This window comes from Lipophrys pholis (assembly GCF_963383615.2).
Source record: "Lipophrys pholis genome assembly, chromosome: 4".
NCBI classification, from domain to species: Eukaryota; Metazoa; Chordata; class Actinopteri; order Blenniiformes; family Blenniidae; genus Lipophrys; species Lipophrys pholis.
In genome coordinates, this window is record NC_137637.1 from 17348282 (window position 1) to 17374466 (window position 26185).

Consider the following 26185-nt stretch of genomic DNA (forward strand, 5'->3'; position numbering starts at 1 on the left):
CGCTCCGCGACGCTTTCCCTGAGACGGAACAGAGATCTTAAAGATTCTCCTTAAAGGTTTTCTGTGAGTAATTATTTCATGCAGTTTCTTCACTGCCCTATGATATTACATCTTTTAAGCGCTACTTTAATTGTATCTGGCTGCACTCTTTCGATTCGATTCATCCAGCGGAAGTCTTACGATTGTGCAATAATCCCTTAAATGTGGTTTAAGTGTAAAATGTTAGGTGAAACTTTTGCTCATGTTGAACAGTGCCATTGTAATTAGTTACTGCTCTAATATTCATGTTGTGTGTACACACAACACTGTTAAACACAGACCTAGTCTCTTTCAAATAACTCCAGTCTGATAATCATAAAATTGATAATAATACCAGTGCCTCCGTACTGAAAAACTCTTGCTGGACACTAAATGACCTCAATTATATCCCAAACTGTGCGTTTGTACATTTCATTGTGACTCTGGGAAACAAATAGTATTGGTTATTTTGAATAGACTATCATGGAATGGAAAATACTTTATTAATCCCAGATGGAGATTCTCAGCATCACTCCACACAGATAAGAATATAAGAAGTAAAACAGAAGGTTCAAATATCAAACAAGACAGTAAAAATGATTAAAAAATAATCATTATTATGTACAAGGCTTAATGATATACGCATGGATAGAATGAATTGAAGAAGATCTTTGTTCAAATACTGGCCCTGCGTTTCTGTGTGGAGTTTGCATGTTCTCCCCGTGTGTGGGGGGGTTTTCATTTGGTACACTGGTGTAGTCAAACAGTCCAAAAATCAAACAAGTTTTGTGGCCTATTTAGAAAATGATCAGTTGTGATTCAAGAGCATGTATTTATTCTGGGTGAAATATAATTGATCCTTTCATATAGAAAACGCTCATTGAATAACACAAATTTATATGCCCTGAAAAGTTTGTGAGGTCTGCTAAATTGCTAAATGCCCTGTCAAAAGACAGTGACCAAGAAGAAATATCTATCAACCAGACATAGACATGTTTTGATGAAACTACACAGTATGAAGCTTCCCGACAAATATCACGATTTTTTTGGCAACTGTTGTTTTCAGGAAACAGTAAAGGTGGATTTTTGTTTTACATGTAAAACAGTTGAAGTCAGATAATATAACTGAATGCTTACAAATAGGCACGTGACAATTTGTCTTTGCCTATTTGCATGCTCTGTGAGATGAACAGCAAGCTGGGCAAAACTGATACCGCGAACATAGTGAAGAGTATGAGCCTTAAGTGATGAATATAATGTGTAAAAAAAAATCAGCCCCAACATTTTGATGAGTATATCTCACATGATGACAAAATGTCTTTTTATTTTGGTTTCACTGGTCATTTGATTGTGAAACAAGGCTTTATTCAAAGCATGGAAAAAGGGTTTTTAGTCACTTATTAGTGTTGCAGACGTGACGTATGATGCAATTTTTTTAAGAACTCTTGTGGTGATTGCACTTTGGCAGTCTCACAGAAAAGAGAAGATTTCTATTTTTAATTTCTACCAGTGAGAAATTGTTTTGCGAAATGGAAAAAAGTTAAGCTTATGTTGACTAATGTTATCACAGTGTATCTCACTCATGTAAGCACTCCAACCGCTTTTTAAAGGGATGGCGAGCAGGAAGCGAAGACCTAACTGGACGGATGAGGAGTCTCTTCTTCTTGCTAAGTTGCTGCAAGACAAGAAAGATGTGATCAGAGGGAAGAGCAGCACTGGAGTGTTGCCACAGGAAAGGAAACAAGCCTGGGACGAGATTGCCAAAACCATCAACAATACCTTTCCAGAGATTCAGCGTACAGTCTCGGACTGTAGCAAGAAATGGGAAAATCTGCTTGCGAAGGCAAAGGAGGAGATAAAACGACTAAAAAGAGACATGAGCCAGAGTAAGGAAAATCTGCAGTTTTAGGAGCAATAAATAGTTGACTAATTTTCATTGTTGAAATATATTCTGAGACTGCTGACTAAGCAGAGGCCTTGAATGTGGATTCCAGGAAATAAATCATCGTATGGTTTCATGTTACATTCTTTGTTTGCTGTATTATTGAATGTGTGATGTTCTTTCTTTACTCACAGCTGAAGTCCAGTCCCTCAAAAACTACAGTGCTGTGAGCCAAATAGTTATTTCTGTGATGAACTTTTCAGAAACGCTGCTAAATGAAGAGTGGATCCACAAACCTGGGTGAGTAACATCATTTCTGGGATAAGATGTGCCCATCACTTAATTTAATATGGATGTCAAACAATTTATGGACAATATATTTCTTTGCAGCTGTGAAAAAAATGGAAATGACCACACAACAGATGAAATAGTCCCAAACAAGCATTCTGTGCCCACCAACTCTGAAGAACATCTGGATGCGTCTTGCTCGACTTCTCAGCAATCAGCCCACAGCAGGACTCCGCAGGAGAGAAAGGACTTGGAAATGTCGGTGCTGAGGAGACAAGAGACAGTCCTCAGGCTCCAAGAGGAATATTACACACTTAAAATTAAGATGATGAAAAAGCAAATGGAAGAGTCGATTGAAAAGGAGTGACCGTATGTGGTTGCTTTACTTACTGTGATTTCTTTATTACAGTTGAACTGTAACGTTTTATTTTATTTTATAATCTCTTTTGTGAGAAAAATCGGATTTTCCATCACAGCAATCAGAAAAGTCTCAAAGCCACTGTTCAGTAAAACAATACTCTGTGACCCGCTCAGCTACCAACATCCACACGCCAGGGCATCTGCAAATGCACAAATTCAATTTATTTTGGAGTAAAATGTTGGCCATGAAACCAACCAACTCTGCTTAATGCTGGGCCGAGGATTTATGGATCTGTTGGAAGGTTTCCAGGGCCTTTTTGGAGCCATGTACCCAGCGACTGCCATCATTGTGCTGAACCCTGAGGCAGCAAGACAGCATGGTCTTCATTTCCAACAGAGCTCCCAAAACTGTGGATGTTTGAGTTTTGTCTGCAACTTCAGTCGTCAATTTTGCCTGAGGAAGGCGCCACAGACATGGATACCCCTCAAGGTATTATCGCTGTGCGTCCCGGCAGATGACAGTTGTTCACTATGGATCTAGACTAGTTACGTTGTGTAGTTTAGTTTGTTGGTCTTCTTGTGTCTCTCAAATGTGTCTTTATCCTTTTTTTTTTTGATTGCACTGTATTAATCCCCTGTGGGAATCCCCACTGTGAGAGGAAACTGCGTGCACTCTTGGGGAGAGCATGCAAACTCCACACAGAAAGGCGGTATTTGAACCAATGACCTTCTTGCTGAGAGGCGAGATTAGTAACCACTGTAACACCAATATACCCTGCTACAGTGATAAACCAGTTTGTACAGTATTATCTACACTATGTACCAACAGATATGTACTATTTGAGTTGCCGACAAAGTAATCCAGCCTGTTTTATACTAGTGGTAATCGTTTTTGGTCCTGGAGCCCCCAAATGACCTCTCAGACAGGCAGCAAAAATTTTCTCCATTCTCTGATTACTCTGAAATATTATTCAATGAAGGTTTATTTGCATAGCACCTTTCAGACACAAGGCAATTCACCAGGAAAGAAAAGAAATACATTAAAACAAAGCATAAAAAAGAATGAAGTAAGAGCTGTATTAAAATAAATAAATTTAAATAATTAAAATCTATTGTTCGATAGAAAGCCTGCGCAAATAATAGTGTTTGAAGGTCTGATTTAAAAGAAGTGTGTCAGCAGGAAGTTTGTACCACAGGTGAGGAGTGTAGGGACTGAAAGCTGCTTCACCTTGTTTGTTCAGACTCTGAAAACACTGAACAGAATCAAGACACCGGGGTTCTGGATGTTTCATAATCTACAAGTCTGAGATGTATTTGGGCCCAAGACCATTCAATGCATTATGGTCCAGAAGTAAGTCAATCATTTGACACTCAAGCAACCAGTGCAAAGATTTAAGCCCCGGTGTAATGTGCTCCACATTCTTTGTTGTTGGTGGAGACTCAGGATGCAGTGTTGTTGATGAGCTGCAGCTGTCTTAACAGATTTTTTTGCTGAGACCCATAAACACAATGTTACAATAATCCAGCCTACTGAAAACAAATGCCATTTAATAAATGTTTTTGTGTTGTTGTTTCTTTGGGAATCAATAAAGAGCGAAAAAAGAAAATTTGGTCAGAAATCCTTTAATTCCTGCAATATTTTTCAGATAGCTGTAAGATTGTTTTGTGATTGTCTTAATGTGGTTGTTGGACTTCTGAGTCCCTGATAGTTCTGACTTCACATGGAGTCAAGATGAGCACTTTATGTTGAACCTTTTTACAGTGAAAACAAAGTGAAATATTTTTTCTCTGCAGGTAAGCTGCTGTTTTATTTTTTATCCGTGGACTTTCCTCAATGGAAGTGAGTTCCCGAATATTTACAGCAGATTTTCCTTCTGTTGTAGGAAGTGGAAAACCTGTTTTTTTGCTGATCTTTTCAATTTACCCTGAAGTGCAAATTTGGAAACAGTGAATACTTGACATGTGCCAATAAACATGTTCATAAAAAAAACCTAACCAGTTCATGCCAGGGTAAGTAAAACTAAACTAATGTCCCGTCTAGACAATTGTAGTAATTTGTGAGAAATATTTCTCATAAATCCATTTATTTGTAAGTGACTCAGGTTGGCACCCAGTCACAGCAGTGGCGCCCAGTGGAACAGCCCGAAGCCCTTGTGTTGACATTGTCTTGTTTTTCTGTCTTGACTGCAGGCGGGACTCTTCCTCTCTTCTGAAACGACTCACAGGTGTGGTTTGCTATCAATCAGGCCTGTTGCAGTCAAAACAGCTGACTTGGAGCCACGCCTGTGGAGAGGGTGTCTCCGACACGGTAGTGGGCCTGAGGCACAACCGTTGGCGAGCGAGCACGACTTGCACTTTGCCATTCAGTGCATCAGAAAGCTTCCCCGTGTTTTCTTCAGATATGGCATCATTCACAGCCTTAGCAGAATGTACTATTCAACGTATTTCATGAATGGACAATGGGCCAATGCAAGTGAGACCGTGGACTCTGGCATCTCATTGTTGTTAAAGGCAGATATTGTTGATGTTACCTGCCATCTGGCAAAATGGCCACATAGTTTGTGCCTTTGTGTGGTGCAGCAGAATGTGGATATGTTAGGCAGGGTGACATGTATGGCATTTTTGGCTCCACGATGTTCTGGGATGCAAACAGCAGGAGGTTTTTCTCTCGTCTCTCTGAGAGAGAGAGAGAGAGAGAGAGAGAGAAAGAGAGGGAGAGAGACGGACAGGGTCTCCGGGCCATACGTTTTCTGTGTTTCTATGTTCTCTTTTTATGAAAGAGTGAGAGCTGTTTCCCTGAACCGAGCAGGGAATCAGCAGTTCATATGGATGCTGTTTACTGTAGCCTGAACACCTGAGACTCCTGATCAGAGGCTCCATCAGAAGCAACGCTCTTTAAACGGCACCGAAGGCTCACTGTTTGGGCCCGTTCAGACCTGGTATCAGCATGCATTTCAGGTGATCCAATCACATGTGGTGAGCCCTGATGCAGACTGTTTACACTTGTCCATATCATGTGTTTCGAGTTAACCGCTTGAGATTGGATTGCGTTACTACCTCTACGTCACTTAAACTAAATCACCTGAAACGCATGTTAACGCCGGTCTGAGCGGGCCTATTGAGTCAGCTGAGGCCGACCCTGACTCAACGCTCTTTAGTTTTTGATCAAAATTCTGATCACGAGATATGTTTAATTTAATTGTTAAAAGAGAAATATAATCTTTTTTGTAGCTATTTGATTAGATCGATTGCCTTGTTTTGTAAATGTTATAAACAGTTTTGAGTTTGACTTTAGTTCATTTTGCAGCTGTAAGGTTGGGCTATTATTTTCCAGCTTGGGTTTATGTAGTTTACTGTTTTGTTGGTTTTTTGGCCTTTGGTCCACCCTGAAGTTTTGCACCTATAGTTTTGGGGATTGCATTTTATGTCTTTTTACATATGATAATTTTGTGTGTGCATGCGTGTGTGTGAGACTTTTTTTTTGTAAAATAAAAGACCTGTGTAAATCACTTTTCTGACTGAACCCCCCCCCCAAGTCTCCCAAGTATTTATTTTTTTTTTTCTTAATGTTATAGCTCCTGCCCTAGACTGGGGCAGGAGCTATAACAGGCCATAGCACCCAGAATGTTGAATAAAAGTCAGTTATTTGCTGTGTGGTTGGCTCATTTCCTTTGTTAGTGTTGTTGCCAGACTGTGCTACAGCTGAGTGCTGCGACTGTCTCCTCTTTTCTGCAGTCTCAGCATTAACAACTTGTCTTTTCATGACTGTGGAAAGAGAGACGCTTTTTAAAGACCAACATTATGGGTATAAACCGAAGCGTGACGACCTTTATGATATCAAATGTGTTGCAAACAATCTAATGAAGCATTAAAGTCTATTTTCTTTTTATCTCACCATGGGGTACTACACACTAATTGAGCTTTCTGCATGCATATACAAGTCTGACCTCCAGTGAAACGCGAGATGATTCCTCATAACAGAGTGTGTCTCACGGTGTTTCACAGAGCCGCAATGTTCTCACTCTCAAGGCCAGATTCTGGGATTTGAGCAGTCCTCGCAGTTTATTAGGACAGTAAGTTTGACAACATGGTTTCACCACAGCTACATTGCACTGCAGTCAGGGCAACCCTAAACTGATGTGGTTAGAGAAAGGAATGAATTGTGTGTTTTTGTTCAAATTATGGCTATTAGACGAACCAAGTCAAACAGAATTCTATCTGCGCTTCAAACTCGACTGTGTTAGTGGTCCGCCATTCATCTGATCTGAAAGTGTGGAGCGTTTTGCTGTCATATTAGCATCAATAATCACACTTGGAAGAAGATGTAGTCACCGGTATGCCAGCCGGCAAGAAATAAATTGTGAATAGCATAATAACTGTCAGCTTTGATTAAAAAAAGACTCGTGCCCAATCTAAAAGTGAAATAGTAACTACTATGTAGATATTGCAATTTGGCATGAAGAAAGAATCTGAAAAGGAAAGGCACTGCTTCACATTAAGGGGCATGTACAATTGGCACAAGAAAGGTGAATAAAAAGATGAAACGATAAAATCATATACATAAAGTATAAACAGAAAACGCAACTGCAATTTAAAAGATCAAAAAAACATTAAGAAGAGAATTTAACAAGTACAAGAGTTGAAGATACATAGCAACATAAAAAAAATAGTTGTTTTACTGAAAGGCAGCAGCAAACAGAGAGGGCTTCAGCCTGGTTTTAAAAGACCTCAGAGTTGGAACCATCCTGCAGTTTTCAGGGAGTTTATTCCAAATATTTGGCATTTAAAAACTAACATCAGCTTCTGCATGTTTGGTTCTGACTGTGGGAACAGAAAGCAGGTTTGATCCAGACTGAGTTCTGGATGGTCATATCATCAGTAACAGAAGATCTTTGGGCCTAAACCATTCAGAGCTTTTTAGATTAGTGGTAATATTTTGAAATCTACTCTTTGTATAACAGGAAGCCAGTGCAAAGAACTAAGAACTGGACTGATGTGGTTCACTGTCTTTGTTTTTGTGGGGACTGAGGAACAGCATTTTGAATCAGCTGAAGCTGTCTGATAAATGTCTTATTCAGGAAGACTAGTAAAAGAACTTCTTCACTGGCGTCTGAATTGTTTTTTTGTTTTTATTTTTGTAGTTGAAGCTAACGCAAACAAGCAATCAAGTCCAGCCATGACCTTATTTGATATTATCATTCAATTCTTCATTGTCTCCCAATCTTCGTCAAATCTGTAATCCAGTGATGTTTTTAACTGACAGCGACATTTTTAACCTGCCTAACAGGTTTGTTAGATTTCATTCCTGCTATATAGCTGAGGTTGTGACGGAGTGACGGCTTCTTGAACTTACAAAATCTTCTCAAACGTTAACAGCTCATTTTAGTCCTCGATGAGAATAACTTCTTTCAAAACTATTCAGTTAGTTGATTACTGGCACCACTTTGATTGTTTTCATTGCATTCATTAAATTGCACATTTTAGTTCATGTGTTCAAAAACGTTTGAAAAATAGTTTGAACAATTCTTCATGCACTCATCACAACTTACATTTATTGTTTCATCTTTTGAGCCAAGTACCAAATGAGCCAAGTTCCAAATTGAACTTATCAGAGTCAATGAAACACAAAAATCATTAATATGCACGGACTGGAAAACGTACAGTGAATCACCTATGAACCAACTCATTCAAGTTCAGAAAAAGGTCTAAATTATGAAATAAAGATATGTTTCTCAATTTTTTTGTTGTTATGTTGTTTGTCTTTGCATTTCATTTGTGTCATATAGGCTGATATGTTTCAGTGCAGCGTCACAGAAGCATACCGGACAGCCAAACTGTACCAGCATATACAAGAAAGGACATAGCAATGGTTCAAGATCTTTGTGTAAAACTTTCTGATGGGAGCTGGATTTTTTTGTGTTCACCAAATTTAACAATAGTTACCGGAGTAAGTATATTTGAGTTATTCTTGCGAACACATTCCAAGTGACATAAAAAAAAAGGAAACAACCTAATATAAATAATCTTTCATAATGTGAGGCAAACTTCAGACTTGTAATTTTTCTTGTGTTGCATTCATTGTATTCATTTGATCTATTTGTATTCAAGTTTATTAGCTAAACAAAATAGAATGCTTGAGTTTACTGTGGATGATAAGCTAAAATGCCGCTATGTTACAGGACAGTATGCATTCTTTGTAGACAGGCCTAGATGCTATCAATCCCTGCAAGAATCGTCAGTGATGGTATCCATTCCTCCCGCCCCTGACAGATGAGTCATGTTTTAGAGTGTCCTCTGGGCACTCCACTTAACTCCCTGAAAAGGAACCCCTTAATCTTCACTTTCTCTTTGTTTGGACTATTATCAGACCTGTCAGTTCTGGCTGCTTTATCTTCACAAGTCTCATCTACTGGCTGTTTGACGTTGGCTTAATTATATCAAGTCCCTTATCTCTGGCTTGCCTGAGGATGCACCCTTACTGTGAGTTGCAAGAATGACCAACAGTTCTGATGAAATATTCAAAAAAGAACATAGCTGAATAACAATGCTTTGAGTGAAAGTGTATTTTATTGATGTTGTTGGTGCGTGTCTCTGTTTGGCTGATTGAGCCCTTAGTGTGGTGTTTGCATTGTTTATTCGAAGGGTGTAGTCTGAAACCTCAGCCTCCACTGATCCCTTGTGGAGATATTCCCCCTTTGATGGCAGTTCACCCTCTCGTTTGGCAGAGCTCTCTTGAAACAGTATGCAAGAATGTTATGCAGCTTGATCAGATGAGGAGCAATTACATGGGAGGGCACTTGCCTTTTAGGTGGACGCTTACCTGCCACACCCTGCAGACGTATAAATAAGCCTCTGGACAAATCCCAAAATGTATAACGGCCCCTTTTCTATGTGTCTATTCTCCTCATGTCAGTCTGACAGGAGCTGACAGGTGGAGGCAAAGAGGGAAATAAACACACACACACACACACACACACACACACACACACACACACACACACACACACACACACACACACACACACACACACACACACACACACACACACACACACACACACACACACACACACACACACACATACACACACACACACACACAGAGTTATCCAACTTGTCGGGAAATAAGTAAAGTAGACCATACAGCTGCTAATTAAGCATAGAGCATGCAAATTAAATGTGGAAGGTGCAAATTAAATGTAGGACGTGCATGAGTTGTTGTCATTCAGATAATTAGTCTCTCTTCTGGGCTTAGAGCTGGTCATTATGTCAACAAAACAAAAAGGAGCAGTCTTCAAGGACGGCAGAAGAAAAAATTTGGCGCCAGAGCAGATTGTGTGACTCATGTTCGAATCATCCAAGTGCCTTTCTTTACTTCATGATGTCATGTCAATTAAAGCAACAGAAACACTTAACTTTCATTATATCTGTTTGTTGTCGGATAAATGGTGATTAATAGGTATGCACCAGATATGACCTTTTGAACGTTAGAGCTTGTACGCGTCAGACTGTGAGAAAGTCATAGGTATTATTTTTTGTGTCTGTACTCTGTGCATGGGCTTGCATGTCTGAGGATATTTAGATGTTAATGCTTTTTTGTCGTCATAATAATCAGGATACGGTTTTTGCATATGAATCATAAGCATTACATGCAATGCCATGCACATGCACGTTTTTCCCAGGGAAAACTAATCATGGAAAAGACATGAAGCTTAGCCACTTTGACCAACAAACAGCTGCCCATAGGTTAAGCGCAGATGTTGCAATCACAAATTGGATTTTCCATAATGCAGTTGCTGTTACAAATACTTAACTTTATTTAGAATAGAATAGGCAGTGCCCATTACCGACAGGCTTCAGGCACAGTTCTCTGCTCCAGGGATTAGGCAGAATTTATGCTTTTATTTTACTGGCATGGTGACAGTCGGGAAAAGGAAACTCTCTGAAAGACATGGTTACAAGGCAAATTAGCCTGTATCCACTTATTTTATTTGGTCTTACCTGCAACCTCAAACACACGAGTTATTTAAGAAACTACTCTTGTGACACAGAGCTGCTGTACTGGGGACATCAGTGTTATCATGTGCCTGCTTTTGTTTACTCCTGGCAGTAAAAGAGTCAGTTGGTTTTTAGTTGCCATCAGTTTGAAGGTCACGTGCATTTTGAATATGATACAATCACGCCATTGCCTTACAAAGACAGTCCACATTTAAGCATTCTGGATATGCTTGACTTGATAATTTTCCACAACGGTCTTCAGAAATGGACAGCAATTGCCCCACCAGTGAAAGGGGATCCTCTTTGTAATTAAAGCCAGTAGAAAATTGGATCATTTTTTGCCTGGACAGCTTTCACATTCCAGTCTAATATGGCATTGGAAGCTTTTGAAGTTGCTGTCTTGGCAGTCCCAAATGATACCTTTCATCAGCCAATCATAAGAAAATGGCAACCTGACATTCCCAATCACAACTTGCTTTTCAGTCGAAGTCCATGTAATCAAGCGGGAGTGCATGATAGCCACTGACAAATCGACTATGAACACTACAATTACAATTGCTTCATCACATAAAGTATTAAGATCAAAACAAAAGTTTTACTTCATCCACCAAAAGTCAAATACATATAATTATCTCTTTACTTCTCATTGGTTCAAATGGTTACCTTCTCCTTGAACCCTGAGTAATGCTACCTTTTTTCACTCGTCAAGTCAAGTCTTGTGTGACGTCAACTGTCACCATAGCAGCAAACATCAAAACCGATTTCTCAAATATGTTTTCTGAGTTTCAGAATAGTCTGTGAGACTGTTGGGGCTTTCGTAGTATATGTTTTGGATTTGTGTCACATGGCATGTTAATGTCTGGCATCAAGCTTCTATGTTATATTGAAATAATGGGGTCATTTCTTCCGTAACCATTAATGATAAATTATATTCTAATTCAGAAATCACATCCGTTATTACAGTATAACTGCCGTGTTTTGCTAAATTTTAAGTTAAGCAATGATTAAATGCATTGGTTAGACTTTTAAGACGTATGTAAAGTTGCATGTTAAAGTGTCACTGATATTGAAAAAAGGTTTACGTCACCAGGCACTGATCAGAACTACTTGTATCTTACTAAACTCCTGATGGATAAATTCCAGTACTTTGACCACTGAGCTCAAGTTCAATAAACATTTTGTCACAACTTGTTCACATTCACCCAATTACGCCTCGACTTAACTGACACAGACGAGTACATTGGCACTGGTACAGCAGTGTTTTAAAAGCAAAAGAACTTAACTGACGCATTTGCAGAGGAGGATACTCCTTGATCAGTTGCCGCACCCACACTAGACAGCTGTCATCTTGAAATATCTGAGTGGGAAATGACGTAGGAAATTGTTGGTGTTTTCCAGGTCATTGGTGTCACTGACAGACTCTACAACCACCAAAAGAAGTTTTTATTGTGGTGGCATATGCAACATAAAGTATAGCAGATCTATAGTACCAATAAGTACAGTAGAGTCTGCTGACCAGCAGCCAAATGAAAATCTACAGTTGAGCAAGCGAGGACTTCTTCTGACTGATCAGCATATCTTCAAAACAATAGTCGCTATTATGAGTGTGTAGGCCCATCTACTACACAGGCTCTTACTTCTGTCCCAGAACAAGCCAAGCTCCTCAGAGACATTGAAATGAAACATGAACTAATTTATGTTTTGGTGGTTTCTCCCATTCTTAACCCCAGGCTCTGGCCAAGACCAGGACACTGAAAGACTTTATGTATTTATAAATAGGCAGAGACAAAAAAGGATGGAGAGTGGGAGTAAATGACTGAAACCATATGGACCCAATGGGGAGTACTAACTCATCTTGTGACAACGTAGCACGCAGCACCCACCTCACCAGCCTCGAATACCCCTCAACCCCTCCACCCCACTGTGTCTCATGTCACAGTCATTCAGGAAAGACTGCAATTGGAGAAGGTCAATTGGTGGCTGGAGCCAAGAACAAAGTGATTGGGATTTTCAAAAAGGTACTTGCAGTATCTGAGATGGAAATGGTTTTGCCGCCAAACACTCAATTACACGGAATTATAATAACGTTGGAGGAGGGTTTATTCCATTTTAGTATGAAGTTCACTCTTTCATGTTCCATAGCAGGGAGATAGAGGGGGGCATCCTCAGCAGTGACAGGGACTATGTGAAACAGATACTTGGTCCCTCAGCTCAATGCTTTCATTCTTCCCTTTCATGTCCCGAAGGAGCGGAGCCCAACAGCAATTATTTTTTCTGTAGATTTTATTAAGATAGATAAGACAAGAGCGTCACTCTTCACACACAAAAGCCAATACTCTGACCTACTTCAGAATGCTAAACATTTTGTGTCCTCACAAATAATATTTGGTGCAAAACAGGGTGCAGATGTGATTACAGAGGATTTCATTGCATTTCCTGTCCTGATATCAGAAAAGACGAGGGATTGATGTTGCTGATACGTCAATGAAAACAATGACTAGAAATACGTTTTATGTCTCTTAGACATCTTAAAGTATCATTAATTTTACCATTTTTGAGCAAGGGATGGAAGATTATTCATAAAAATTCCTGAATCATATCATCACATGTGATCTGACAAATATTCCCTAAGGGGAACTGTAAAGGAAAGCTGAATCCACCGCAGAAGGCAAGTTGAGGGCAGCTGGGTAAGACAGTCACCAAACAGATGGCAGATAGTGTTTCTGGTTAAAAAATAAAAAGTTTTATAAAAGTTGTGGTCAACATATTTTACCCCACATAGATCATCACAAACTTTTGTCTGATCTTAAAATAGACGTTTTAGTTCCAAATTTTGACCAAAGAAAGTTCAATGTAATTTGTATTATCATAGTATCCTGGACACTGATATTATTCAACAGTTAAGTATTCTATTCTGTATCTGAAACATGAAACTGTAGTGTTACTAAACCACAATTTCAGACTGATAGAATGATTCTGCAGTTCTGGCAACATCGGTGGTGGTGGTATTCTTTTAGTAGGGATTGCACCAAATGAAATCAAGAACTTTTTCAGTCTTCTTGTTTCATCACACAAAAGCAAACTGCTATTCTACCATGATACAGTGTCATTGGTCAAACATGATAGAATTATGAGCCATGCTCAAAATGAATCAAAAACTGTATTCTGAAAAAAGCTGCAGGATCAAGCGCAGCATAATTTCTTTCTACTCAGGATTAGATCCACAAATTAATATTTTAGATTTTGCGTTCTGCTATTTTTTGTTAATGAGAAAGTGACCCCAAAATATTTGAAAGAATATCGTAAAATCACTCTGACAGGATTTGTTGCTATCTGATCCTGGAATATTTTCACGTTGAACTCAAATATGATCATCTTCAGTTCAAATGTCTGGCCTTCTTATTGGATTTAGGTGTGTTTCATTCAACAGTGGGTGATTGTATATTTCAACTGAAGCATCTTTATGGGGCACAAAGGTCTACTCACTGCAGAAGCAAGCGAACCGAAAGCTCATTGAAATACAAGTTTATAGAATTTCCCCGTCTCACTGTAAAAGTAACACGCTCAAATTGCCTCTCAGTGTCAGTCCACACCCAAAATAGAAGGCTGAAAACTCTGTGTGATTGATAGTCACTTTTAATTTTACTTAAGGTTTTTGGCATGTCTCTCCTCTGAAATATAGACTCTTTAACAAGACTGAATCACAGACGTGGGCAGAGGGGAGGCTTTGAAATGCAGCAACCCCTGAACCAGAAAATAATCAAGAGGGCTTAGGCATGGCACTGTGGCCGGAAATTCACTGTGAATACTGGTTTCAACCATGACCATCTGAGAACCCAGCTTTTTGGCCTTTGAATTGATTTGGAGTCCCCCCTCCCTCCCCTCTCTCCCCTCCAGTTTCCTTCTCGTCTGTATGTCACACACTCAATTTGGGCTCCCTCTGACATAAAAGTTGATGAGTACCGTCTCTGTTTTCCAGGCAGTTCTTGTCAGCAAAAAATGAAGTGGTGCATGCCTTATGACACACACACGCATGCACACACACGCCTCAATTTGAGTCCCTTGTTTCGTCCATACGTGTCAATGTGAAAACATGTCCCCACCAATGTAACTAAACAAACACACACACACACACACACACACACACACACACACACACACACACACACACACACACACACACACACACACACACACACACACACACACACACACACACACACACACACACACACACCCTCGCGCGCACGTTATGTTTTCATGCCTTCTGGGGACAATCTATTTCTTGCCATCTCACATTAGAATCAATTGTGTGTACCTCTTTCCTATTCATGTAATTTATCAAACCTTAAAATGTGTTTACTTGTAAAGTGTAGTTTGTTTCTTCATAGCAACTTGATTTCTGTCCCAAGAAAATTTGATCCATCCCATGATGTGAATACCTAAGCAGATTTTGATCCCTATAACAGTTATAAATGGACACATAAGCATGTATGCACTCACACACACTGCATCTCTGTCAGAGCAGAATCTTGCCTTAGGTTTTCCCAACAAATCACAGGGATGGCTACGTTTCTGCTCTTCCAGCAAAAACGTCTTCTCACCATTTCCACCTCTGTTATTCCTTCTCGTCTTCTTCCACTGAGGAGGGAGAAATTGTGGTTAGGAATTCACTCCAAGTCTCACCACAGCTTGCCCTGATTACTAAGTCGACAAGTACCCATGGTAAGACAGAACCAGGTCTCTCTGCTACTTGGTTCCCCTCCATCATTATTTTAGTGACTCTCTTGAGGGCCCTAGCAGATGGTGAATGATCACTAAAATGAACTTTCTTTAATCATTTGCCACTACGGTGGTCAATATGTCATGTAAATATTGTACACAAAGTCATTGATAAAGTGGGTCATAACCTCATTCAACATGTGGAAATACACACAGTATAATTTAGTCTTGAATAAACAAGGTTCCACCACATGCCAGTATCTGGTATGTCATTATCGTCTTCAGGTCCTCATCAGCCAACCAACCATGGATATTTCTTTTTAATCTGCAGTTTCCACTCCTTGTTTTATTTTTCCTCTCCGTCTCTCGCTCTGATCACTGCTCTCCCTGTAAATTGTATCAACAGCTTGCTGCCTTCCAGCCAATTAGCAAAGGCAAACACAACAACATCCAGCCTCTTGGCTTAATGCACTCCACATCTTCAGCAGTACATACCGACTGATTCTTCAAAGTATTGTCATTCAGAAGGGTCCTGCTGGGTCTGGTCTTTGTCAAGGAGAGAGGCTCCCTTTGAAATGGCAGGCCCTACTGAAAAAGACAACGTGTTTGGGAGGGAGACACAGGGTAAAGGGAGTATTCCAATGGCTGATGGGAGCCTGATAAAGGTAAATTACAGTTAACAGGCCGTTTCATCAGTAGAGCAGTATGTGCTTCATTGTGTATCAAGGACAGGTCGTGTTGCAGGCCTTAGAAGCTGTATAGTGTTGCTCATTTCCATCGTTATGATTACAATGCCGGGATGCTGTTTATTTTGATGGCTGCAAGCTTATATGAACTTATATTAGATTCAATTGGAAAAGTTATATTTTTTTCTGCAACATAAAGAATTCTAATCTCTGTAAGAGTGGAAAACAATCAAGTAGAAAAAAACTAAACAGGGGTGTTAATAATTTTCGGCTGATTTATTAACGTGAGGCAGAGGTTGCTTACTTGGGTGTTGTGCAAAACACAGCTAACATTTCTTCAAAAATAATTATATTTTTCCATCTCATCACACAAATTGAGCAGGGAGGTCTGTTATTTCAGGGAATTATCTGTTTTTAGACATGCTAGGAGGGAAACAACTTTGGAAAAATACTCCAAAAGCATATAAAAAAAACAAGTTACAAAAGTCAACTTGAAGGTTGGAAAACTTTCTGTTTACAGCCTGCTGACAAAGCCAGGAGTAAATGAAAGAGCTTTACTACAGGACCAAAGAAAGGTAACAAAGAACAGTACAAAAGGGGCATGCAGTAAAAAGACAAATGCTTTGTATGTAAATCATGTGGGTTTCCTTGGCATCATGTGAAAGTATGCGAGACAGTGCAAAGAATCCCAGGCATGTTGCTGGTATGGGACGGCCCTGAAGCCAGACCCAGTGGTGGTGCCATTGTCAATTTGTCTATTAGACACAGAGGGAAAGAAAGACGGAGGGATGGGAACAAAAGCATGAAAGTAGGGATGGTTAGATAACTGAAAAAAATATGAAAGAAAGAAGGTAGGAGAGTATGATGTGGGGCCAGAAAAGTTCAGAGAGTGGAGCTTCACAACACACCATCAGGGGGAGACAGGTGCCTGGATCTGAAAGCTGGAGACAGAGGGGGTGGGGAGGGGGGAGGCAGGAAGATGGATGAAGCAGACCCCCGCTGAGTGCCCGTCTCGGACTCCCGTCTTGGGCTCCTCTGCGCTCCTGTGAGCACAGTGGGATAGAGAGATGAAGACGGTCCATTGCACAGCCTTTTCATATTCTCACATTTCTCTCGCATTTCCTCGCCCTCCTTCTCCTTCATAAAAAACAAAACCAATAAGAAAAACAGGTTACCAACCAGTCCTCACACATACGCAACCTTCCTCCCCCCAATCTGCCCCCCCCCCCCCCCCCCCCCCCACCCGCTTTCTCTCTAGCTCATTACGGGCAATTTTTACTTCAAAGCCTCTCCATTATCTGCCATCTCCTAGGGCAATTAGGAATGGGGTGACTTTGAGCGGCAGGCACGGCCACTGCATTATAACTACTCATCCCCTGTCACGAGGGCTTTTGTGGGGGCTGCCGACATTGATGGAGAGGATACTGGGGCCCCAGTACCCTCAGTTGGAATCACCCCCCTCCCTCCCCACTTCCACACATACCCCTGCATGGCCCCTCCTTTTGACTGGTAAACTGCAGAGTAAAATGGTGTGTAATTAAGTGGCAGTCAAAGCAGGTCCTGTTTGGGTGTGTGAAGGGCTTGGCAGGGGAGAAGTTGAGGCGGCAGTTTGAAGAAGAGGTGGGGTGGGGGTGGTGGAGAGAGTCACAAGACCTGTGGGGTAATAGAGGGGCAAGTCTGGGATGAATGAGAATAGCAGGAACACAAAAGTTTGACTATGGAGTGAAGAAAGGAAAACCCACTTTGGACAAGAATAAAGTCGGTGATTACTCACCTACAGACAATCCGGTTCCTTGAATCATCTAAACTGGTGAGAAAGTTGCGAAAACAAGTGAGTGCAAAGCAGAAACTGCGTAAAAACATTTATACAAATGGTCAAGAAGGAAGAAAAACGTCTTCCACAGTACCCTTCTCACATAAGGCCAAGAGTTACTGCCTCTGAAATAAAAGCACTGTCCATGTTCACGACTTCCACTTTGCCATTTATTGCATCTTTTTATATGAATGTGAAACAGAGGCCCAGTGAGTGAAGCTGTCACCAAATAAATGTCTCATTATATTACTTTTACTCTTGGCAACAACTTTTATCGCTGCACACTGGTGGAAGGATACATGTGCTCGGCCTCTCACTGCGTGTTGAGAGGTATATGACTCTTTTTTTTCTTTCTTAAAGGATGGTGGTTACTGTGTTACTGCAGCCAATGTAATGACAACAGTCAACAGTAAAGTACAAAGTGAAGACAGCTGGAGCCGCATGTGCACTATGTTTCAGCAAAGATTGAGGCATGTTTTAGAAAATGTTTCATGGGTTGATAAGTGTGAGATTTGACAGGACATACACCAATGTAAACAAAAGCGGAAAAACTGCAGCGTACAAACTTTCCCACGTTGAAACAGATATTCCAGTTTTCATGCCATTTCTTTGCCATCAAATCTACAAAGCGCATACTTCCTCTCATATATGTACCTTGGAGGAATGCGGTGACTGTGGTGGAAGGGAGCTGATTTACCCGTTCTTTGATGCTCCCTCTAGTTAGCCGTCTCCCACAGAGCAGTGACATCCTGTCAGCATGAAGCCGCTTCTCATCCTCCAGGGTTAGTCACTACACGACCGCAAGATGTTTGTGTGTGTGTGTGTGTGTGTGTGTGTGTGTGTGTGTGTGTGTGTGTGTGTGTGTGTGTGTGTGTGTGTGTGTGTGTGAGAGAGAGAGAGCGAGCATTCTTCACTCAATTTCTAACTTCATGCATAAAATCACAAGTAGGATCAATTAAAACATCAAAATTTTGCCTCAAAACACATGAACACACATTAAAAGAATGCCATTTAAATCACATTTAATACTGCAATTATTGGAATTGCTGAAGCTCCAGTCGTAGGGCATAAACATCCTTAAAAGTAGTTAAAGGTAGTAATTTTTAGAAACATAATCTTACAGTTTATTTTACAGTATATCATTGCTTTGTGGAATTTTTCCCCAAACCATTTAAACTTTCCCACCTTAACAAAACAGGCAGGTTCAAAAGTTGAGGCTTGTTTGTAGCGACACCAAAAAAAGTACTTGTCGTTACACTAGATTTTTATCATTTAATTTAGGTGTGGCTGTGGCTGCGGCTGATAATCTGCTGGTTGAGTAGCTTATCTTGCGACCTCTAGGTTGTTGCTTCGATGCACCATTTTGTCCTTTTCCTATGTCAGTGTGTTCATAGGCAGGTTGCTCCCACTGGTGTGTCAATGTGTATGGTTATGTGAGTGAAAGGTCATGAAATGTGTATTTAAACTGCTGAGGTGGTAAAATGTGCAATATAGGTAAAATGAATTTGCCATTTTTATACTGTATTGTGTTGTTGTTTGTGCCTAAATACACACAAGTAACAAAGTTGCTATAATAGACCTTAATTATTACTGATATAATCAGTGATAATTAGTGATATATGAGCTTCAGATGACAGCATATATGAAATACCAGCCTGATACTGGGGTTTAATTCTTTAGATTTGTAGTCTATAGAAAGAAGTTGGGAAATGTTTATGTTTATGATTCAAAATCAGTTTATTTATGTAAACATAGGACTGAAATGATATGAAATATCTGGCATGGTGTTTGTAATTATTGAATTGGTGCATTTCAATTTTCAAAAGCTCTGCAATTAGTTGTTTGCTATCCAACTGAATGTTTGAGCTTTAGTTCGTAAAGTTTTGCTGCTCGCTGAAAACCTGGACTACAAACGTGACGAGTGACAAATCATGTAGTTTGGAATCCAGTTTTGAGCCGATTCAACACAGACAGAGTGGTCTGTAAACCTCCAGTCCATAAACAGTAAGTGTACTTGTATAAATTTGGAAATCTTAAGAAAACTGTACTGTGAACTCTCATATAGATAGTACTTTGTTCAAACCACACCTATTACATTTTAGTGCATATTATCACTGTTCCGACAATTTTCAAGCAATTATTTATTCAGACATTTTCAAATCATCTTGTTTGTACCGCCTGCGAGGACCATGTTAGTTGTCCCGTTTATGTCTGCCATCATCTTGAAAATAACAAAAATTGTCATTGACTTTTAAGAGTTGTGGTCGATAAAAACTAGAATGAAAAGCAGCAAGACTCAGCTTAATTACACTAAATTACACAGTTCCTGCAGCCGTTCCCATCAGAACTTTGCCTCTCAATTTTCTCTTTCCTACTTTTGCTGTTTGGATCATCATTTCTGTTGGGAAAAATAAATCTGTACTCGTAAAGTAAATTGGTAAGGTCTGGAAATGCTGCAAGCATCCCAAAATACACTAAACGAAGCAAGAAACCTGAGCACTCTGATGATCGTTCAGGTTGTAAAATCAGGTCAGCCAAGCACATTTGGAGGAGACAACAAAAGTAAACAATGAAATTGTAAACATCCATCTCAGTTTTAAAACTAATCCTTGTTTCGATTTCAATCACAGATGCTTGGTTAAACTAACAATACTAAGCTCATTTTTGGGACCGCCGATGAAAAGATAAATAGCAATGTTATTGAAGGTCTTTTGGGGGATTTATCAAATGGACTGATGACTGTTGTTGAACATTTTAGGCATTAAATAGCTCAGTTGGTAGAGCGGTTGTCTCCTAATTAGCAGGTTCGATTCCCATCTATGCCTGCCTACATGCTACATGCCGAAGTGTCCATGGGCAAGACACTGAACCCCAAACTGCTCCCATTGGAGTGACAGCACCTTGCCTGACTGCAGCCTCCAATGGTGTGTGAATGTGATGAATCATGTAAATTGTTTTTGGGGCTGCTCTCAGTGGGAAAAGAAAGGCACTACAAAAGTTAAGACCATTTATCTGAGACCAAACTGCCTGGCTCTCAGTTGAATACCATGTAATATCCCCAGGGCTGGGTGGAATTAGTTGCAATTACTTTTTTTGGGTAAATCATCATGTGTTTAATAAAAAAGCCATTCACACAACCCTCAAGGGCCCTCGACACTGTCATTTAAAGGTGGTGTGGAAACAGTGTGAAGCTAACCCGGGTCTCACGCCACCTTAATTGTACACTGGAGGAGCCCGTGGGTGGCTGAGGTTTCAAATAACTTTAATTGATGCTGAGGTAACAAACAGGTAACAGAACCGTTGGGAAAGTACAGCCGGTGGGGGAACAATGAAAAAAGGTGAGAGTGTCAGTGTCAGAAGAATAAAAGCAGCTCTACTCAAGCTGAAGGAAATCTTTTTAATGTGATTGATATGGTTTTTATTTGGTCAAATTATGTTTTAAATAAAAGCGCATGAATAAAACTACTAGAATACGCACATAGTTAACTCAGTCTACTCTTTGTTTTTTTTTGCTTTATGGAGGGTGAATACCCTCATTTTCCACTCATGGGCCCCCTCTCCACACTCCCAATTTCCAAACACAAAACTGTGAAGTCCTAATGAGTAATAATCCCTATTCCCACCCTTGCTAAAAAGGCAGAGTCAAACGGCGTCATTGACCCTGGTTTTCGACAGCACGTTCCAAAGATTAAGCAAACACTGGTAATTGCCCCTGAGATCAGGTTCTGTTTTGACTGTTTGTGGCCCCGGTGCCGCCTGATGGGTATTTGATCTGCGGTGGGATGGCAGCAGTGCTCTTCTCTCACTCTTCACATCTCAGCGCTGCACGACTAAAGTAAGCAGGGAGCCCTGTGCTCACTCGCACTCTGCTAAAACGTAAATTAGCAGCCACTCACTGCATCATGCGTGAGCGCTGTTTGCTGTGGTTGTCCTCTGACCGAGTCATAATGATGTCAGGGTTTTATGGCTTTTCTCCTAAACGTGGCTGAAAATCTTGCACTAATAAACAACCAAACAGATTTAGCATCTGCTCGCATGCAGTCAGCACATCAAAACAGTTGATCAAAGTCAAATATTTCCACTGAAACAACACTATATATTTTAATAAAGCTCATTTCTATTTCATTATCTCATCCTCTGGGGATTTTCAAGGTTTCGATGTTAAAAAAAAACCAACCCAAAAAGGAAAGGAAAAAGACATTAAATTTCATGCTTCCGTGGTGGATAACATGGCCATTAAAGACAAGCAATTTCTGTGCACTTTTATGGGCGCAAACAAATCATGTCCAGACAACCACAATAGGCACCACCAACTGGTGCTAGTTAGAGGAAAAAGCCTTGAAATTAGAAAGTAGAAATGGAAAAATCAGCAAGAATATTTCTAAATGACAGAGGTGACTGTGTGACTCTTTATCTTCAGTCATAGTCAAAGTAGACTTTGTCAAACAAGAAGGATACAGGCTTAAAAAAATGTCAGTGTTGGTGAGAGAAACGAATGTCATAGAATAAAATAGGATTATAAAAAAAATCCAGAGTTTTGATCTATTTTCCACAACCAAACCTCACATTTGAGGAACATGACATGCTGACAAATGATTGCACAGATGAGCCAGGAGCACTTTGCAGTCAGTCATGGCAACCTCTCAGCAAGTTACAACTGACCTTGTCAGCAGGCTCAGATCAAACTCGTCAGGAGCGCGAATGTTACGGTAGCTGCGTCTGACCTGCAGAGATCAAACCAGAGGCGGGGTTAACTCCTGCTGGAACGATCAATCTGCTTTTCATTTTTAACCTGCTGAATCATCTCGGCCTGTTTAAAGGTCTCTGTCGAGCAGGAGGAAGAAGAAAAAAAAAGTCTGTTTTTGCAAGTAATTTTGACATGTCAATTATTGTGGATTTACTGTTATTAGGGTGTTTGCTCCAATGAATCCACCCTGTGAGCTGCGGGGATTAAAGGAGCGTTTGACATTTCTCCAAGGATATTTGACAAGGGGAACCTGTTCATATTTTTTACTTCTCGATCTCCTTGAGCGGACATTTTAGGAAGACGTTATGGTTGTAAATCCTCTGTAGCAGTTTGCTGTGCCTTCAAACTGAGGCATGTTTGATTCCTTTTTTCATTTGGGAAAAGGGAAATTTTTGTTGTTTTCAAACCCACGTCACTGTAATATATTTAGTGGTTTATTTCACATTGGTTTATTAGATCAATTAGTTTATGATCTTAAACTGACTTGATTTGATTATTATGTTGTTAGTGGTTAACAATACTCTCAATTATGACCTGACAGACATAGGAAGGGTTCAGGCCCTAAATGAGGCATAATGACAGCCTGCGGGCAAAGCTAATACTAATAAAACCGCCTGACAACGCTACAGGAATGTTGCCGCAATTAATGAAACCTACCAGCCTCTCCTCTGTCTGGTGCCAGGGCACATGTGGAACCCCTAAAAACCTGTGTTTCTGGTAGAGTGAATTACCCCCTCAAACCAGTCACACCAGGATATCAGGATGCAGCGCTGACTGAAGTTAAAAGGCACAACACGGCACCCAATCCACTAAAAGCATGACTGCACACTCGCAAAGCCTACTGGGATGACTTATTTGTGCTTTAACACAAACACGCAGAAGAAAACTTGGTTTAATAGCAGTTCAATGATATAGTCTAAACACTGAGTTGAGGACAGAGATGATTAAGAAGGCTGATGCGGGTTGACAACTCTCAATCGACGCTCCTGCAGAGCTAGAGAGATACGGTGGAGACGAGGTATAATATGTAGTATATGTAAAGCATCAGTTTAATTTGATGTAAAGTATCAGAAAAGCAGGGAGTGATTTACTGGGGTGATGTTTGTGTGTGTCCCCACCTTTAAGTAAAATTAGATGAAGTAAAAGCCTTTAAGTTGATTGCGTACAACTTATCGACTTTTTTTTTAAATTAGATGCTGTATAATAATTATTATTGTAATTAGTTTTACTCCTATTCCCTTTTCATTTTTGATTCCTCCTCAAAATATACAAGCCACCTTTTCGATTCCTCAAAAATCGCACCTTGTTGAGGAGGCCAGAGTAAAGTGGATACAGAGGAAGGTGAGAAGACACAACAAAGTGGCAGACAGGAGCAACATGAGGAGAACCAGCAGAGGGAGGCAGGAAGATGGATGAAAGGGATCCTCCTGTAATTGCTGAAGCGACATGGGGGCTGATGCGAGCCCTTGGGCTGATATTAAAGTGACCCGGGAGACTCCAGACACATCACTGCAGAATGAGCCTCCCACGCTGGCCTAGCTGCTCCCTAAACACCTCCAACGTGGGCCGCCAAGCTGCTTGACCGACGTCTGAATGCCACACAGCATCCACGTTCACATTGTACAGAAACAGAGAGTTCCTGAAATGGATGGTAGGTTCTCTTCCTAAATCTGTCAGACAAACTGCTTCAGGTGATGTGTGACTGTGGCACCAGGAAAACATCAGGTTCTTGATTTGTCTAAAACTCCATGTAATGAAGAATGAAGCAACATGCCAGCGCGGTGATTGTGATGAGCAACAGACAATTACAATACACCATAATGAATTACAATATCCCTTAATGACAGTCATCAAGTTGAGTTGTAATTAAGCATAATTTCCAGTTTTTATGTAAACAGGCAAGACTGAACCTGATTGATGATTAATGGGAGGCAAAGCAGTTTGACTGCTGTCTCTGAAGACAGACAGCTAGAAACTGTATTTCCAAGATTATGAAAAAAAAAAATCTAATAGAGAAATGTAATGGGCATTTAAATGAGCCAATCAACGATAACTTTTGTGGCAACAGTAGTGAGCATATACACAATATAATAAACATGCCAAATCTGAGATATTCACATACAATTGTGGTTTTCTTTGGTCTTCAGTTTGGGATCTCGAATGGAATTCTGTGGCAAAAAGTCTGAAGTTTGAACCCTCGAGAAAGCATTAGATTGTGATGCAAAATTTTGTTGACTTTACCTTCTTGCAGAGGAGTGCAAAATAGTACAAGATCAAACAACACATTGCTTAACATCAAATATTAATTGTCAATTTGTATACGACTTAAAATATGGAATGAATCTTTCACTATCTGATGTGCTCGCTCAGCAATTTCTTAGTTATGCAGAGACATTCAGTAAATAAAGAAAAGCAGCAACATAGAGCTAGTATCTTGTCAGTGAAATGCATTCAAACTGGTGAGTTACTTCATTAATTACTTACATTTATTTATAGAAATTAAGAACAAACTTAAACAAGATGCAGAAAAAAGTGACTTTATGAGCACTTATTAATTATTACTGTAACTGATGTGGTCATGGATTATGTAATTTACATTTGTTGACTAAGATTACAAAGTACACTAGTATAGTAAAAAGTATATCTTATTAGCATTGCACCTTTTATTCTAAACTAAACTAAACTAAACTAAACGACCACATCGTACTGTTAAAATCTCCTACTCCCATATGTGACATAGAGATCATATATGGTTGTATTGTACGTTTTCTTATTATATTTAACTGGAAATCTCACATCGATTCTCACCAAGTTACTGTGAGAATAGGCTTGACGTAGTGTAAATTATAAATGCTCAACAAATTAATATGGTCCCGACATAAGAGACTGAGAAGAAAGTTTCTGGCTCAATACATCTGCTGTTGTCATAACATTCTTTGCCATGACTGATGTCTCCTGTTGTTTGTGCTTTGTCTTAGTTACGTTTTAATAAAAGTGTGTGTTCATGGTTATGTGAACCTGTGTGTATTCCTTCCTTGCACGTAGCAGTATAAGTGTGCGTGTATGAGTGTGTGTGTGTGTTTACTGCTGTGAGGTCCAGTGGTGGCTGACTGATGCCTACCTTGGTCTAACACCATGGTTAACACAGTCCCTCTGGCTCCACAGTGGGTGGAGTCGCCAGACAACATAACTGGGCCCTGCAGCCAACTGTAATTAGCCTTATTGAAGCTGTCAGTCAATGAGCCGCCCGGATCCAGTCCCAGAGCGGCCCAGTGCTAACATCAAGGAGAAGGTGCTAGGGGCAAAGCCCCGGAGCGGCCGGCAGCGCGATGCTGAGAGCAGCTATCTGTTACCGCTTAAATAATGCTCCTGACAGTCCCTTCTGTTTTCAGCCATTCTTCCCCGCATTGGCCTTTCTCGTCCCTTCGCTCTGAGCCTGGAGATGTGTTTTGACAAACTGATTGTTCGTTGGCATGACGTGATGTAATGAGGGACACATGTTTGCTGAGGAAAGGGAAGACCAATATGAACGTAACATCAAAGAGAGGAAAATCAGATGAGATGTGGAGCAAAATGGGACTTTTAAATCTGTTTGTGTATCTCAAAAAAGATGTTTTCAATTGGGTGAAATGTAGAGCTCAGATATGTACTTGAGTGCAGGTTTGATAGGA

General features: G+C 40.2%; 1 protein-coding gene across 1 annotated transcript; it reads left to right on the forward strand.

The window, feature by feature from the left end:
- The first annotated feature begins 1 nt into the window (after position 1).
- Positions 2–4143, forward strand: LOC308108652 (uncharacterized protein). Its single transcript, XM_080461788.1, has 4 exons — positions 2–63; positions 1629–1904; positions 2095–2200; positions 2291–4143. The coding sequence occupies exons 2-4, from the start codon at positions 1631–1633 to the stop codon at positions 2553–2555; spliced, it is 645 nt and encodes a 214-aa protein (XP_080317914.1). The 5' UTR covers positions 2–63; positions 1629–1630; the 3' UTR covers positions 2556–4143.
- The last annotated feature ends 22042 nt before the right edge of the window (positions 4144–26185 follow it).